The sequence below is a fragment of the Globicephala melas genome, chromosome 17 (assembly GCF_963455315.2).
Source record: "Globicephala melas chromosome 17, mGloMel1.2, whole genome shotgun sequence".
NCBI classification, from domain to species: domain Eukaryota; kingdom Metazoa; phylum Chordata; class Mammalia; order Artiodactyla; family Delphinidae; genus Globicephala; species Globicephala melas.
This window is the reverse complement of record NC_083330.1, coordinates 79,318,779-79,332,831: the sequence shown is the minus strand read 5'-3', so window position 1 is coordinate 79,332,831 and position 14,053 is coordinate 79,318,779. Positions and strand designations below refer to the sequence as shown.

Genomic DNA, 14,053 nt, shown 5'->3' with positions numbered 1-14,053 from the left:
ATCTTTACAGCCTGACGTTTTCTTTCGTTTTAAAATGTATTGCACAAGGGACATCAATGAAAAGCAGAGCAGAAATTCTGTTTCCCCAACATATCAGCTTCAAAACTCCCACGGCTCCCCTCCACCTCTCGTGTATGGGTAAGCCCAAAACAACTGATGATCGGACAGCTTTTGTCCTCACTTGTATGTTTCACGATGTAAGGTATTTTCATGATTTGCGTTTTAAGTGGCTGCCTAAGTCCAGTTGCAAATGACTGACTGGCGCCGAAGTGCAGGTAAAACGTGTGGAAGGGATTTTGTATCAGATGCCAGTCCACAAAGACAGAGACGACGGGAGACCACAGCAGAGCAGAGATCTCTACGCACCTTGGAAGATGCGAAGCCCACAGACAGGCGGCGCCTGCCTTATCAGGGGAGATTTCCGAGAGAGGCCAGTCTGGAGGCACTGCTGGGGGTGCAGGGTGTGGGGCTGCAATCCTCCTCTAGCCTCAAAATGACTAGACGACAAGCAGATGGAAGCCGGGCTGCTAGTCACAGAGGGCCTCCAGCACCCTTGCCCCACCCCATCCCTCACACTCTGCACACACAGCACACGTGCCCTTTAGCAGTGAGAAGCCCCAAAGTGAACCTCTCCAGGTGCTGCGCCCCACTGTGGAGTCAGGGACCCCCAGCTGTTGAGGGGGTCCCCCAGGAAGATGAGCCCCACCATAGAGGTGGGCCTGGGCGGGGGCCGGGGGCGAAGCTTCCTCCCTGAGACTTGCCAGGCTGCCCCATCCCAGGATGCGGTCCCGAAGGAAGGGAGGCTGGTCCTGGGCTGATGCTCCAGGCAGTGCATCTCTGTCTCCCTTCCAACTCTGAGGCCTGTAGGAGGTGGTACCGGTCTCGCTGCCTTGTGGGGCGCTGGCAGGGGCACCTTGGCCCTCCCGTGAGGTCTCTTAGCCTCATGTGGCCGTAACGTCACCAGAGGGCTACACTTTGCTTTCCTCCCCTCCCGAATGGACACTGGACACCCCAGTCCCTTTCAGGGTCTTGGTACAACCAGTGACCTCTCTGTGTACCAGCCCATCAGTGCCCCCCGCCAGCCCCCGGTGCTCAGGTGGTGCTGGGTGGGCACCCGGCCTGGGCTGGCCTGGCCCCCAGGAAGCCGGGCCAGGGGCGCCTCCTGCTCTACCCCAAGCCCACACGAGGCTCTGGCCTTGGCTGGGGCGCCATTCTCCTCCTCTGGAGGGAGCCAGCTCCAGCTCCTTTGATCTCTCAGCTCCAGCGCTGAAGACTGTGCTGTGTGGTCTCTGGGTGTCTCAGCTCCTGTCAGGCCTCCCAGCCCTGCCTGTCATGTTTCCTGTTGCACAGCACTGGGCCATGATGCGCAGAGACCTCCAAGGCCGGGAGAGTGCACCTGGGGCTGCGGCCAGGTCTGCCTGTGCCACTTCCACACCCCGAGCATCCACCCAAGGACCTCTTCCCAAGGCTGGTGCAGCTGGGGCCCTCCCTCTCGCCATCGGTAAGTGGACCAGAAGGGGCTGAGCAGGGTGTCTAACCCTGCAGGCAAAGCCTCTTGCTACAGGCCCCGGGGCCCCACGTACACGGCAGACAGTGTGACCAGGAGCCAGAAGGGCAGCTAAGCAGAACTGTTTATTTCCCAGGAAGGGAAGAGCGTGGGGCGCGTGGGGGATTCCCACCTGCCTTCAGCGCTTCCAGAAGAGAACATTCCAGAAGAGGAGCCAGCAGGGGAAGAGGCCCAGCGCCAGCAGCGGGAAGAGCAGGGCGCCATAGGTGTGGTGCGCCAGCACGCCCTGAGCCAGCACGGCCAGGAAGAGCCGCCAGCCCTCGGCCAGGGAGAGCGGCGCCTCCTGCAGCTGCCGCCACAGGAACAGGCCGCCCAGGAGCGTAGCTGCTGGGCTTGTCAGCACCAGCAGGGCAGCACAGAGTGGCCTGCGTGGAGAGGCAAGGTCAAGGGGGCTCTGGTGGGGGAGGAGGAGTGACGCGTGAGGGGGAGTCTGTGGCGAGGGGCAGAGGCCCTGGAGGTGGGGGGCACGTCGTGGCGGGCTTTGTGGTGGGGACTGACCAGCACATACCGGGGCCCGGAGGGCTTGGTGAGTGCAGCGCCGGGCACCATGGTGGCAGCCAGCAGAAAGCCCAGGGAGAAGTTGGTGAGGGTGATGCAGGCCAGCTGTAGTGCCAGGTAGATCAGGGCCACCAGCTTCAGCGCCATCCAGCTCCTGTCTGGGGCCTGTGTGCTCAGCACCCTGCAAGGCAAGGGGTTCAGGGGCAGCCGCCTGCGTGTCCAGGGTGCACCCTGCCCGCGCCCATCCAGCCCAGCTCCTCACCAGTGGGTGCTGTGTGGAAGGGCCAGGCCAGCTGCATAGACGGCCAGCAACGTCAGCACCACGGCCTCTGCCTCGGCCACGGGGAAGTGCTGGGCAGCCACGTGCTGACCCAGCACCGGGAGGACGTAGAGGGCCAGGCCCACAGCCTGGGAGATCAGCAAGGGTGCCACGAGCGAGGCCAGCCCCACGCGCTGCAGGGCACATGGGCACTTGGAGACAGATCCCGGGCCGGGACGTCCCGAGGAGCCTCACCATCCCGCCACCAGCTGAGACTGAGTGGCAGCAGTAACCACCACCCGGGACCCCAACAGCAGGAGTGGGGGGCCATCACCTGTGCTGCAGGGAGGGGAGGACTGGACCCAGGGGTCCCCCCAGCCTCCTCAGGACCCACTCCAGCCTCATGCAGCTGCATCCACAGTTCCAGAGCGTGGCTGAGTCAAGGACCCTGACAAGGGGTGTGATGGGCTCTGCCCAGCGGGGGACCCAGGGCTCACTCCCACTCCCCCACCCCAAGGTTGGAGAGCTTTCCCCAGCCTAGAGTGGGGGGACCTGAGGCTGGCCACAAACGGACAGCGGGAGGCAGAGGATATCTTGAGACCAAGGACCAGGAGCAAAAAGCCGGCGGCAGGCATGTAGAGGCCGATGGAGACGAAGCGGGAGAGTGCGGGGAGCAGGTAGAAGAAGAAGGACTGGTGCAGGCGCTCCAGGAGGTGGTTGAGTTTGCGGAACATGCCTTCCAGAGCCCTGCCGGGCGTGGGCTGGGGTCACGGCTGGCCAGACACCCCCGGGCACCCACTACCCCGCCCCGAGTATGCAAAGGGCAGACCAGAAGGCACTCACTTGCCGACCGCCACCAGGTCATACTTATACTGGCGGAAGCTGTTGACGCCACGGAGAGTTAGAGCCTCCACGCGGTAGCGCAGGAAGAGGCCGTGGGCGCCGTGGGGGTGGCCAGAGGCCTGCTGCAGAGCCATGAGCAGCAGCGTTTGCACACCCTGCAGCGGCCCGTCCGCTGATGTCCAGTCCTGGGGCTGCAGCTTAGACAGCGTGAGACGAAGTCAGATAAAGCCTGCACAAAGGCCCCGTGCTCCCCAGGCAGGTGGCCCTACCTTGCCCTGCAGCGTGCACAGGAGCCCCCCTTTCTGGCAGAAGGTCTGGAAGAGGTTGAGCAGGTCCAGGTTGGGCAGCTGTCCGTTGAGTCCCCCCACAGCCACGTCGAGGCTAGTGACCACATCACTGCTCAGCTCCAGGGCCACGGCTGCCTGGATGGCCCCAGCCCGACCCTGCAGAGGGGATGACTGCATACCTGTAGAAGCAGGTGAATGAGCTGCCAGTAAGGGGCTGGTGAGGACAGTGGCCCTGTGGGGGCCAGGGCAGGGCAAGAACACCCACCAGTGACATTGACGTCGTGGTAGGCTTCAAGCCAAGCCTCAGAGCCCAGAAGGTCGTGTTCTGTCACCAGGAAGATGATGTCTTTGGCCCAGTAAATCTGCCCTGAAGACCAAAAGCAGGGTCAGCAGGGCCTGAGGCGGCGGCCAAACCCTCCCTTGCCAGCGGCAGCCCCGAGCCTCACCCCGGAAGTGCGCAGCAAGCGCCAGCGCCAGCCCCACAGCCTGGCTGTTGGTAGACTCAGGGCCACAGGGCACGGTGAGCACCAGGGACTCAGTGCTGGCAGCGCGCGGTGCCCGAAGGATGCCATACACGTTGGTGCCCGACACCATCTGCATGCAGTATTGGGGAAGCCTCAGCACGGCCCCACTCTAGATGGCCGAAACCCCTCCCTTTAGCCCTAGAATGCCCACCAGTGACTTCTCTGGCCCCAAGACATCCCCCCCGCCCCCAGTGAGCTTCCCGGCCCCAAGGCCACCCCCTCAAGGTGCTTTTTGGTCGCAGGCACACCCCCCTCCCACCCTCCCACGCCCCGCCCCGCCCCCCCAGTACATAGCGCTCGTGAGTCTCATCTGGAAAGGGCAGTTTCCGGGAGAAACTCTGCGTGTAGACCTCCAGCCCCACTGACCGCATCGTCCGCTCCAGCCAAGCCACTGGCAGAGCCCTGGAAACACCAAGAGAGCTTCTGAGCAGAGCTCTCTGGCCTTGACTGACATTGCTTCCCCCATACCCACGGCTCTGCCGCTCACCCCGACTTCCTGCGGTGGGCAGCGAAGTCCCGGGCAAAGCTTCGGGCACGCTCTCCGCCCGCAAACTGCTCCTCCACCATGGTGGAGCCCATGGCGTTCTCCGACATGTAAGTGCGCTGGGTCAGCGGCGGGAAAGCCAGCGCCAGGAACCAGGCGATGCCCGCCACGTAGCTCAGCACGCTGCGGGGAGAGAGACGGAGGACCACCGGAGCGTTAGCGGGCCCTGGCACCCCGGCCCGCAGCCTCTACCTCTGCACTGGGGGTGGAGGGACCATGTCTGCGGGACCTGGATCCAGAGTCCCGGTACCCGGAACGCCGGACGGGAGAGCTGAGCCCCAGGCCTCAGGCCCCGAGTGATGCCGGCGAGCGGGAGGAGACCGGCACGCGCTGCCGGAGGGGTCCGCGCCCCCCGCCCTCACCAGAGCGGCGCGTTGAGGCGCAGCACGAGGCGGGCAAGCGCGCGCCGGCGCACCGGGTCCGACAGGAGGCCCATCGCAGGGCCGGGCGGCTCCGGGACCGCGCTCCCGCTGTCAGGTACGGCCGCCGGCCGGGCACGCCTCTCCTGTCAGACCCTGGGCTGCACGCCGGCCCCCACTTCCGGTCCCGACGGCCCTCACGCCGCTGCGCCTGCGCCGTCCCCCTAGTCACCCCCCCCCCGCACCGCCGCCGCGCATGCCCAGAGCAGAGCCGCTGTGGAGGGAGCGGGACCCGGGTCCGGGTTTCCCCGCCTGCGGAGAGCGTCCTCCAGACAGGCCGACGGCATTGTGCAACGCTGGAGGGTAGTGAAGACGACGGGCCGCTCGAGAAAGCTCGGCTCAAAGGGGAATCAGAGTAGGATGATGAGTAGGGCAGGTGGGAGGAAATCCGGAAGCGGCGACCAGAGCATAGACGCCGGAAGATTTCCGAAGGTGCTGCCACTGGCAATGACGGGTCTGAATGCCGTGGTGGGAAGGGAGGGGGCTTCCGTGAACTGAGAGACCAAGGCATTGGCGGACCCTTTCCTATGGATGTCGGTCACCAAAAACAGCCGAGTGGAATCACAGCGTGTGCCCAGAACCAAGGTCATTGGGGTCAGATGGCCACAGGGAGGAGGGTGCGTGATACTACTGGCCAAAGGGGTGTCAAAGGAGCTGGGGTGTGTTAAGTAGAAAGTGGGGCGCACCCCTGTCCAGGCCAGGAGGTGCCTGGGATATTGGAGGAGAAGTAGCCCTTGGGTAGGCTGCAGGGGCTCGGGCAGGTCTGAGGGCAAGAGGTGGGAGAAGGGGAGTCTGAAGAGGGAGGGGCAGTGGTGGGGCAGCAGGGAGTGTCTGTGTCTGACTGAGAAAGGATCAGAGCTGAGAAGACTCCAGGCTAGATCATGTGTCTTGTACTTTTGGAGCCCAAGGTAAGTAGCAGGACAGGCCCAAGGGATTCCTAGGGGGAAAGAGAGCATTCGGTCTAAGCCGTAATCCAGAGGATGTGGGATATGGGCCCGTACAGCACCACGGGGGATGCCACAGCCAGCTGAGTACTCCCTCAGCACTTGTGCTCAGGGCCCTGGAGGTGCCGGGGTGAGAATGGCAGACTCCACGGTCTCAGGGCTTGGCTCATTATACCAGGCCATGTCTCACTGCCCAGCTGCCTTGACCCCTTCCTGGCCCAAGCTGCTGTCCTCATCCAGGGACATCCCCTCCTTCTTCAGGCTTTGACTCCTGAGGCTGCAAGGGGTACGCAGTTCATGTGTGGGGGAGCATCCTTAGTCAGCCCTGGAGCCAGTACCAGGCCAGGCCTTGAGGGCATGGGAGTGCTGCAGGGAGAGATCAAAGTACAGTGCAGTGTGCGTGGGTTTTATTCTGGCCCTGGGTGGCCACGTGCTCAGTCCCCCAGCAAGATAGAGGCCTCCTGGACGTGCTGCCGGACCACACGGTCCAGTAGGGTATGTACATCTCGGGCGGCCTGGGCAGCAGCCTCTAGCACCTGCTCCAGCTGGTCCTCGTGCAGCCTGGCATCCATCTCAAGCAGTGCAATCTGGCCTGAGGACGGGAGCAGGGCCAGGGCCAGCTGGGGGCCGCCAGCTGCTTCCTCCACGTGGCTGAGGTCTGCCAGGGCTGTCCCATCCACAAAGCCAGCTGAGCAGGCACACACAAAGTCCCGCATAGGTATCCCTGCATCCAACACTGCCAGCGTGGCTGCATTCACACAAGCCGCGTAGGTGCCACCATCTGCCTGCAGCACCTGCAGGGACGCCCCCCAGTGGCATCAGTCCATTAGGCCGCTGACCCCATCCCCACCCCCACACACACACCCTCCTCCTCTCTCCCCTCCCTGGGTTGAGGGCTGCTGTCTGCTCACCTGCACATAGATATCAATCTGGGAGCGTGGATGAAGCTGTGTAAGGACGGCTGCCTCGAAGGTTTGACGCAGCTGCAGGCCCATCTCGCAGGATTTACGGTCCCCGTGTGGCCGCCGCTTGCGCTCACCTGTGCTGAAGGTCGCAGAACTGTACTGACAGTTCACCAGGGCCCTGTCAGGCAGAGCTCGTGCCCGGGAGCCCCGGATCTGGGGGAGGGTTGGGGGAGGACACGTGAGCCAGGCCCACTCCTCCCAGCTCACACTACCCCTTCCTCTGGCTCTTGCCCTGAGCCTTGGCCTCCCTCCCTCCCTCCCTCCCATCCCTCTATCTGCAGCGTCTCAACAAGCAACTACTTTACCTCCAAAACATAGCCTGGGGGAGGGCCACTGGACCAGTCTCCAAGCTACCATCACCTCTGGATCTCACCTCTCTCCTAACAGGCCTCCCTGTTTCCATCCTTGACTCATCTTCTCCCAACCCACTCTCTGTTTGTATCAGAGTCTGTTTACAAATGTCAAGTCTGATTCTGCCTTCTCTAGGCAATACATGTGCTACTTACCTTTAAAGGCTTCCCACCACGTATGAGACAAAAATCCTAAATCTTTTCCCTGTTCTACAAATCCCTCAATCTCATTTGGAAATACTCCCCACCCTCCCCACCATCAGCCTTTCTGATCTGCAGGCGTGTCATGCTTACTCTTCCACCCCTCTGGCCTTACGCCTCCAGCGCTGGAGTGGCAGTATACCCAGGCGGCTTTATTTACAGTCCCTGTCCTCACGTAGTTTGTTCCAGTGGGGAGACAAACGGTGAGAAATACGTTAAATTGATGTCTGAGGAGGCGGGTGCAGAAAAGCAGGAAGTGTGTGAACGTAGGGGAGGGAATCTGACAGGTGAGTAAGGTGATCTGGGAAGGTGTCACCGGAGGGTGACGTCGGAGTAGAGCTGAGTGGTGAGGGAGCGAGTGGGAGCGCACCTGGCGGGTTTAGGAATAGCAAAGAGGAGTGGAGGGTGCAGGGGACAGTGGCCGATGAGAAAGGCAGGGACCATCGTGCATCACACTGTTAGGACTCTGGCCGCGGCCCCACACGGAGGCGCGCGCCGGCCTCACCTCCCGAGCCTCTGCGCAGCCTGGCGGCCCCGCGCACCCCACAATTGCCGCCGCCGGATTTCTCTGCCCGCCCCGGAGGAAGCCCGGCTCGCGCGCCCACTCGCCTCGTGAGGCCCGTAGACCACCGCTAACGCCTTGGTGTTTCCCTGCTCGATGTAGGCCGAGCCGTCGGCCTGCGCGAATACACCCATCCGCGCCTGGATCTTACGTAGCTCCCCGGCGCGCCGCCCGTCCACCCGGTAGCCCTGGTCCGACAGAAGCTCCAGCCCCGCCATGCCGCCCGGCCGCTAGCCCCCGTTTCCGCTCTCTGGAGAACTACAGTTCCCGGCGGTCCGGATGCCCCACTTCCGACCTCCGGGGTCCTACGGTTTCCGGAGCGCCGCCTCCCATTTCCGGTTCCGGAGAACGACGGTTCTCCCAGGGTTCCCGGCGGCGCCGCTTTCCGCACTTCCGGTCCGCGGGGAGGTTGGGGTACGGCTGTTTGGGATGACTGTCCCGTGGCTGCTAGGGGTGGAGACCCGCTGGGCGTGGAATCCCCACGTCGTTTCCCCCCGGGTTTGTCGTAGGGGCGGTTCCCACGACCCTCGGGGCCTATCCGCCTTGGTCGCCGCCGGCGCGCGCCTTCTCCCGGGCCCAGAGTCCCGGGCGTCCCACTACGCCCGCGACCCGCCGGCCCTGCCGCGCCTCCGCCTCTCCCTCTCCCTCTGCGGCCGAGCCCCGCTCGGACCCCGCGCAGCCGGTGCGCCTCTGCTTCTCTTTGACGCCAGGCGTCTTCCTCGAGGTTCGCGGGTGAGAGCCGCGACTGCTGGAATGATAGCATCGTTTTGTCTGACGGCTTCTGTTCTTCCGCGCTCGTAAATGCATTCGTTTTCCCAAGCTGAGACACATTCTCTGTTCTCTTGTTTTTTACCGTTTAGTTTTAACAATTGTCCATAAAAAAAAAACCACGTAGTTTATATTGTACATACACGTGGTTCTTTTTAGAGCAGTTTTAATTTTCCATGTTGCTTTGGTTCTTCACTCCGTACGACCCCACGCCCCCCAGCATCTGCCGTAGCTTAAATACTGGTTTTATGATTTTTCTCCACACACATAATTACATACAAGTCACAACAAGTATGTGCAGTTGTAACGTACAGACGTATAGGGGCTTTTGGAACTCTGCTTATTTTTTTAAATGGGATCATTTCGTACACACTTTTCTGTTTCTCACTAAAAAATACGTAGTGAAATCTGTCCAGATAATCCTGTGGAACTCTAATTTTTTGCTTGATACTCATGGGGTGGATGTACCAGAATTTACCCATCTACTGCCCCACTGTGGGCAGTGGGTGTGTGTCCAGGGGCTTGGGAGATGGAACCCCAGGGTAGGGACTAACTGGGTGAAGGCTGTAAGTGTGAGTTACATTTTCCCTCCTTTCCCACCAAGAAAAAGTTACAGTTTTTACATAATCCTCGCCAACCTGCAGAGTGTTATTGACATGCTGTAATCACTCATGCATTTCTTTGCCTGATGTAGTCCAACATCTTGTGTCGGTCAAGTCCCCTGGAACTGTTGAGGGGTCTACAGAAGGGAGAAATGAGATGCTTTTCTCCCTAGCTGCCTCCTGTTTCCAGGTACCTCTGTTTCTCGGTGGTCAAGGTTATTACCATCAGCGAGTTCATCCCCCTCGCTACCGCCCCCCATTCCCACCAGCTGCATTATTCAGCCCCTCTGCAGTGCTTAGGAAGCCAGATCGCATTCTTCAGACTTGAACGTGGAAGGATGAACCAGCAGGGTTACAACACTCACCAAGAGGAGGTGGCATTCACAGGGGCCTAGGAAGGGGCACAGGCCTGTGTCCCAGCACCACCTGCACGTAGTGTCTTTCAGGTCCTCTCATGCTCCCCCATTACATCCAGCTCCCACGTGCAATAAAATGGGCCTCCTTTTTCCATTTGAGAGTGAAGAGATCCTCACCCTTTCCAGAAGGGAATTGTATGGGGTTGTGTGTCTGTCTGACTCTTGATGCATGGCCTTAGTGCCTTCAAATAACAAAAAATAAATATATTATTGAGGTAGGAGGTAGATGGGCCCCTGGGCTGAGCAGCTGGAATTTGTCAAGCTGAGTAAATTGGAGTTTGTCTTCCCCTGACATTTTCAAGGAAAAAGTTAATGGCAGGAGCGGAGAGGAGTTGAGCTCGGCTGGAGTAAAGAGATAAGATGACCACATCTATCACTCTTGAGGTCAAGGAGACCTCCCCAACTGCCCATGCACAGAAAGACTCTCCAGGGGTCAAAAAGGGAGGGGTCGCTATCCCGTAATAGGTGCTGTTAATCTCCTAAAGACCCTCATGCTGGAATCCATCTTGGCTAAAAGATGCGCGCACATGTCGGGGAGGGCCCTGGCCCAGGCAGTTGTGGGAAGTGAAGCAAGATGGTTGGCCAGAGGAAAAGAAAGACCTGGAAAAACTGCCCCTATAGAAATGAGTTAACTGCCTCTTAGGTGTGCTCATCAGGGAGGACACCCACACATCTTCTTCCCTGGGTGTGTAACTTTGCTTTGCTTCTCTCTTAAACAAACTGCTTCTCTGTGCACTCTCCCACACGTGCTGTGCTTCTAATAAACTCTGTGTCTGTTTTATAGCCTTAGTCTATTTATCTATTTATTTATTTATTTGGCTGCGTTGGGTCTTTGTTGCTGCGCGCTGGCGTTCTCTAGTTGTGGTTACTCTTCGTTGCAGTGCGCGGGCTTCTCATTGCGGTGGCTTCTCTTGCTGAGGAGCTCGGACTCTAGGTGTGCGGGCTCAGTAGTTGTGGCTCGCGGGCTCTAGAGCACAGGCTCAGTAGCTGTTGCTCCGCAGCATGTGGGATCTTCCTGGACCAGGGATTGAATGTGTCCCCTGCATTGGCAGGTGGATTCTTAACCACTGTGCCACCAGGGAAATCCTGCATGGTGTTCTAAGACCTAGCCTCAGAAGTCACGTAGTGGCACTCTCGCCAAATTCTGGGTCAAGGCAGTCACAGAGGTCTTCCAGGCTCAAGGGGAGGGGACATGCCCTCCCCACCCACCCCCCCACCGCCATAGAAGCAGTTCAATGTCAAGCCATGAGAAGAGCAGGTGGAATGGACATACTGTGGTGGGCTTGGGCCTAAGTCCTAGACAAAGCGTCCCCTCCAAGGCGGTGGTCTCCTAGAATACTGGGGCATGAGACCCTGCCACTGTGCCTGGTCGAAGGCCGTGAATGATGGCCGTCATTCTCTGCCACTAGCCATCCTCCATCCCCTCACCCTCGACTCTTCAGCTGGACTGAGCAGGCCTTCTTCCCTCAGCAGTGTGGGCTCTTACTCTTCCAGTTCTTACTAGGTCAAGTTTGCTGTAGTCCATTGCCGCAGGTGGAAGCCCCCCGGGTGCCCCGCCCTCATTTCATGGTTGGCCCTAGCAGCTCAGGATAATTAGGATAATGTTGGTTCTGGGCCTAAGGAGCCCAGAGTGACTGCGGGGTGGCTTTTCCTTCCAGATCAGTGCTAACCTTACTGTGTCCCCTTGTGGAAGTGTCCCCCCACCCCAGGAACTAAGATCTCCAACCTGGCAGCATCTCTGGTTTAGGGTATGGGCTGTTCAGGAATGAGAACCCCTTGGTTCTCTGGCCCTTGTGTTCTAGCCATAGGGTACACACATGGGTGGATTCACATTTGGGGCCTAAAGCTTATACAAATTTGGGAGCTGTGTTGAGGATCCCCAAGACCAGCCCTGGATTCAGCGATTGACTAGGACTCATAGAATTCAGCACATACAGTTGTACTCATGACCACGATTCAAGGGAGAGAATGTTAATCAAAATCAGCAAAGGGAAAAGGCTGGTGGGGCAAAGTAAGAGCAAACCAGGCCCCAGCTTCCAGAGTCCTCTCCTTGAGAAATCGCTCAGGACACACTCCATCCCCCCGGGAACAAGGTGCAACAATGTGTGTGAAATGCTGGCCACCAGCGAAGCTCACTGGAGACTCAGGGCCTACAGCTTTCATAGGGAGCTGGTCACGGTCATGTAGGCACGCCTGCCTGGTATGTACCCAGAGTCCTGGGACGAAAGCAGGAGTTTAGCATAAACCATATTTGTTTGTACAGAGAGTTTAGGTTCAGTGAGCCACTCTTATTGGGGAATGGTAGGAACCCTTCTGAAACCTAGGTTCCCAGACGCCACAGCTCTGCAAACATCGTCTGAAGGAGAGCAGCCTCAGGGCCCTCTTTAAGAAACAGAGGACAGGGATTTCCCTGGTGGTCCAGTGGTTAAGACTCCATGCTCCCAATGCAGGGGGCCCAGGTTCGATCCCTGGTGAGGGAACTAGATCCCGCATGCCACAGCTAAAGATCCCACATGCCACAATGAAGATCCCGTGTGCCGCAACTAATTTTATTAATAAATAAACTTTTTTTTAAAAAAGAAACAGGACAAAATCATATATACAAAATTAAGTGAACAGAGTGAGGAAAGAAATCCCAACGTGCAACACACAGAAAACAAACATAATGTCATCAATTAACTTCCTGACATATTTCTAATGTTTCCCCTGTGCTTTTCAGATGCAAAATCTGTCACCTCTTAAGATGATGACACTTTCATGATGTCACCTTCTGTATATGGAGAGAGGATAAGTTAGTCTCCCCTCTAACATGCTTAATCAAAGTTTATTTAATATATTTATTTATTTTGGCTGCGCCGTGTCTTCGTTGTGGCACACGGGATCTTTTTAGTTGCAGCATGCGGGCTTCTTAGTTGCAGCATACTGACTTCTTAGTTGCAGCATGCATGCGGGATCTAGTTCCCCGACCAGGGATCGAACCTGGGCCCCCTGCACTGGGAGTGCAGAGTCTTACCCTCTGGACCACCAAGGAAGTCCCATCAAAGTTTATTTTTATAACTTACAGCTTAGGAGAAAAGTTGTTTTCAGGTAACAGCACCTTTAACTAATATTGTGTACATTTTTAGAATTATTAAATTTGAGAAAATCTCTATCAAATTTCTTTTACGTATGAGCCCTAAGATTTCAGGGCCTTTGGGGGCTCTTGTCTGTGACTAACTTAGATGGTTTTCGAATTGACGACACTCTTCAGCCAATTGCATTAGCTTGACGTGTAGTGACACACAGCACACAGGCGGGTGTGTTCCTGGCGGCCACTTCTCCACCAGAATGACAGCAATAACTGCACTACATCAGGGAGTGAATGTTCCCCCCAGAACCACACTAAAGCCCTCCCGACTCAGCCTCCCTGAGTGGAGCCCACGAGGCCCCCCCCATTCAGTGCAGCAGGGGAGGAAATGACCCAAAGCGGGTGGCAGTGGGAAGAGACAGCATTAACCGACTGTGATTAAATTATGTACTTTGCAAATTTTACAAATGTGCGACCCTGTGAACACTTTGCTGGGGCCCTGGCCTGGAAGAGTCCCGAGTTGAGCCTCATGACCTCGCAGTGAATCTGTCCCCAGACCCCAGACCCCTTAGGCAGCACAGACGCATCTCAGCAGCATCCCATCCCAGGAGGGGTCGACAGCCAGTTGGAAGCACGGCAGGGCCTTCAACAGACGGTCTCCATTCCGTTAGGCTGGTGGGGAACCTGGGAAGACCAGCGAGTCCCGGGGTCACGAGCTCATTGCCGTGGGCCATCGGCTCTCAGATGGGTCCTTGGTGTGCATCCCCATCCAGCGGGAGGTAAGGCACTTGGTAAGACTGGGGTGAAGGTGCTGGGAGAGGAGCTGTCAGGGAGGCAAAGCCGTGTCCAGAACAGGGGTTGGTTTGGGGCGGAATAACTGCCCCTCCAGGTGGAAGGGGTGCGAGTGAGGTTGTGGGTCTCTGCTGCCCCAGGTGGGGTATTTGCAGTGGCAGAGGGGCCTGCCACCGCCTGCCACTACAGCCACCCCTCTCACGGGCCTTTGTGTAAGCGAAGCTTTGATGTCTCTGTCTACGAATCCAAGACCTGGCCCTTCAAGGGCAGTGACTGCTGCGTGCCTCTCCTGTGCAGCCATCACCCTGTCCTGTTTCTCTGCACGTCTCAGAGTGTTTTGCTGAAAGCTGGACGTTTTAGGTGATCTGTTGTAGTAACTCTGGGTCACGTTTAGCTGGCCCCTCCTTGGGCTTGTTGCTGTTGCTGTTAATTAGTCCAGTGGCTT

The 14,053-nt window shown here is 58.5% G+C and overlaps 2 protein-coding genes across 2 annotated transcripts; both read right to left on the bottom strand.

Moving 5' to 3' along the window:
• Positions 1-1,613: 1,613 nt before the first annotated feature.
• On the bottom strand, positions 1,614-5,092 carry GPAA1 (glycosylphosphatidylinositol anchor attachment 1). The gene is made up of 12 exons (XM_030876108.2): positions 4,885-5,092; positions 4,466-4,645; positions 4,269-4,380; positions 3,901-4,048; positions 3,720-3,821; positions 3,437-3,633; positions 3,168-3,364; positions 2,918-3,071; positions 2,659-2,754; positions 2,328-2,518; positions 2,076-2,246; positions 1,614-1,932 (listed from the first exon to the last, which is right to left on the bottom strand). The coding sequence occupies exons 1-12, from the start codon at positions 4,956-4,958 to the stop codon at positions 1,686-1,688; spliced, it is 1,869 nt and encodes a 622-aa protein (XP_030731968.2). The 5' UTR covers positions 4,959-5,092; the 3' UTR covers positions 1,614-1,685.
• A 1,185-nt stretch (positions 5,093-6,277) lies between these two features.
• EXOSC4 (exosome component 4) lies at positions 6,278-8,272 on the bottom strand. The gene is made up of 3 exons (XM_030876248.3): positions 8,011-8,272; positions 6,797-7,003; positions 6,278-6,679 (listed from the first exon to the last, which is right to left on the bottom strand). Exons 1-3 carry the CDS (start codon positions 8,179-8,181, stop codon positions 6,320-6,322), a joined length of 738 nt encoding a protein of 245 aa, XP_030732108.1. The 5' UTR covers positions 8,182-8,272; the 3' UTR covers positions 6,278-6,319.
• Positions 8,273-14,053: the final 5,781 nt, after the last annotated feature.

Bases quoted from the DNA above. Each gene is read 5' to 3' on its own strand.
- GPAA1 (XM_030876108.2), bottom strand. From the start codon at position 4,958: ATGGGCCTCCTGTCGGACCCGGTGCGCCGGCGCGCGCTTGCCCGCCTC. The intron at 4,646-4,884 runs GTGAGGGCGGGG...CTCTCCCCGCAG, and splicing joins CGCCTCAACGCGCCGCTCTG to CGTGCTGAGCTACGTGGCGG. The intron at 2,755-2,917 runs ATATCCTCTGCC...TGACTCAGCCAC, and splicing joins TCCTGGTCCTTGGTCTCAAG to GCTCTGGAACTGTGGATGCA.
- EXOSC4 (XM_030876248.3), bottom strand. From the start codon at position 8,181: ATGGCGGGGCTGGAGCTTCTGTCGGACCAGGGCTACCGGGTGGACGGG. The intron at 7,004-8,010 runs GCGAGTGGGCGC...ACCCTCCCCCAG, and splicing joins TGGTCTACGGGCCTCACGAG to ATCCGGGGCTCCCGGGCACG. The intron at 6,680-6,796 runs GTGAGCAGACAG...GCGTCCCTGCAG, and splicing joins AGATTGATATCTATGTGCAG to GTGCTGCAGGCAGATGGTGG.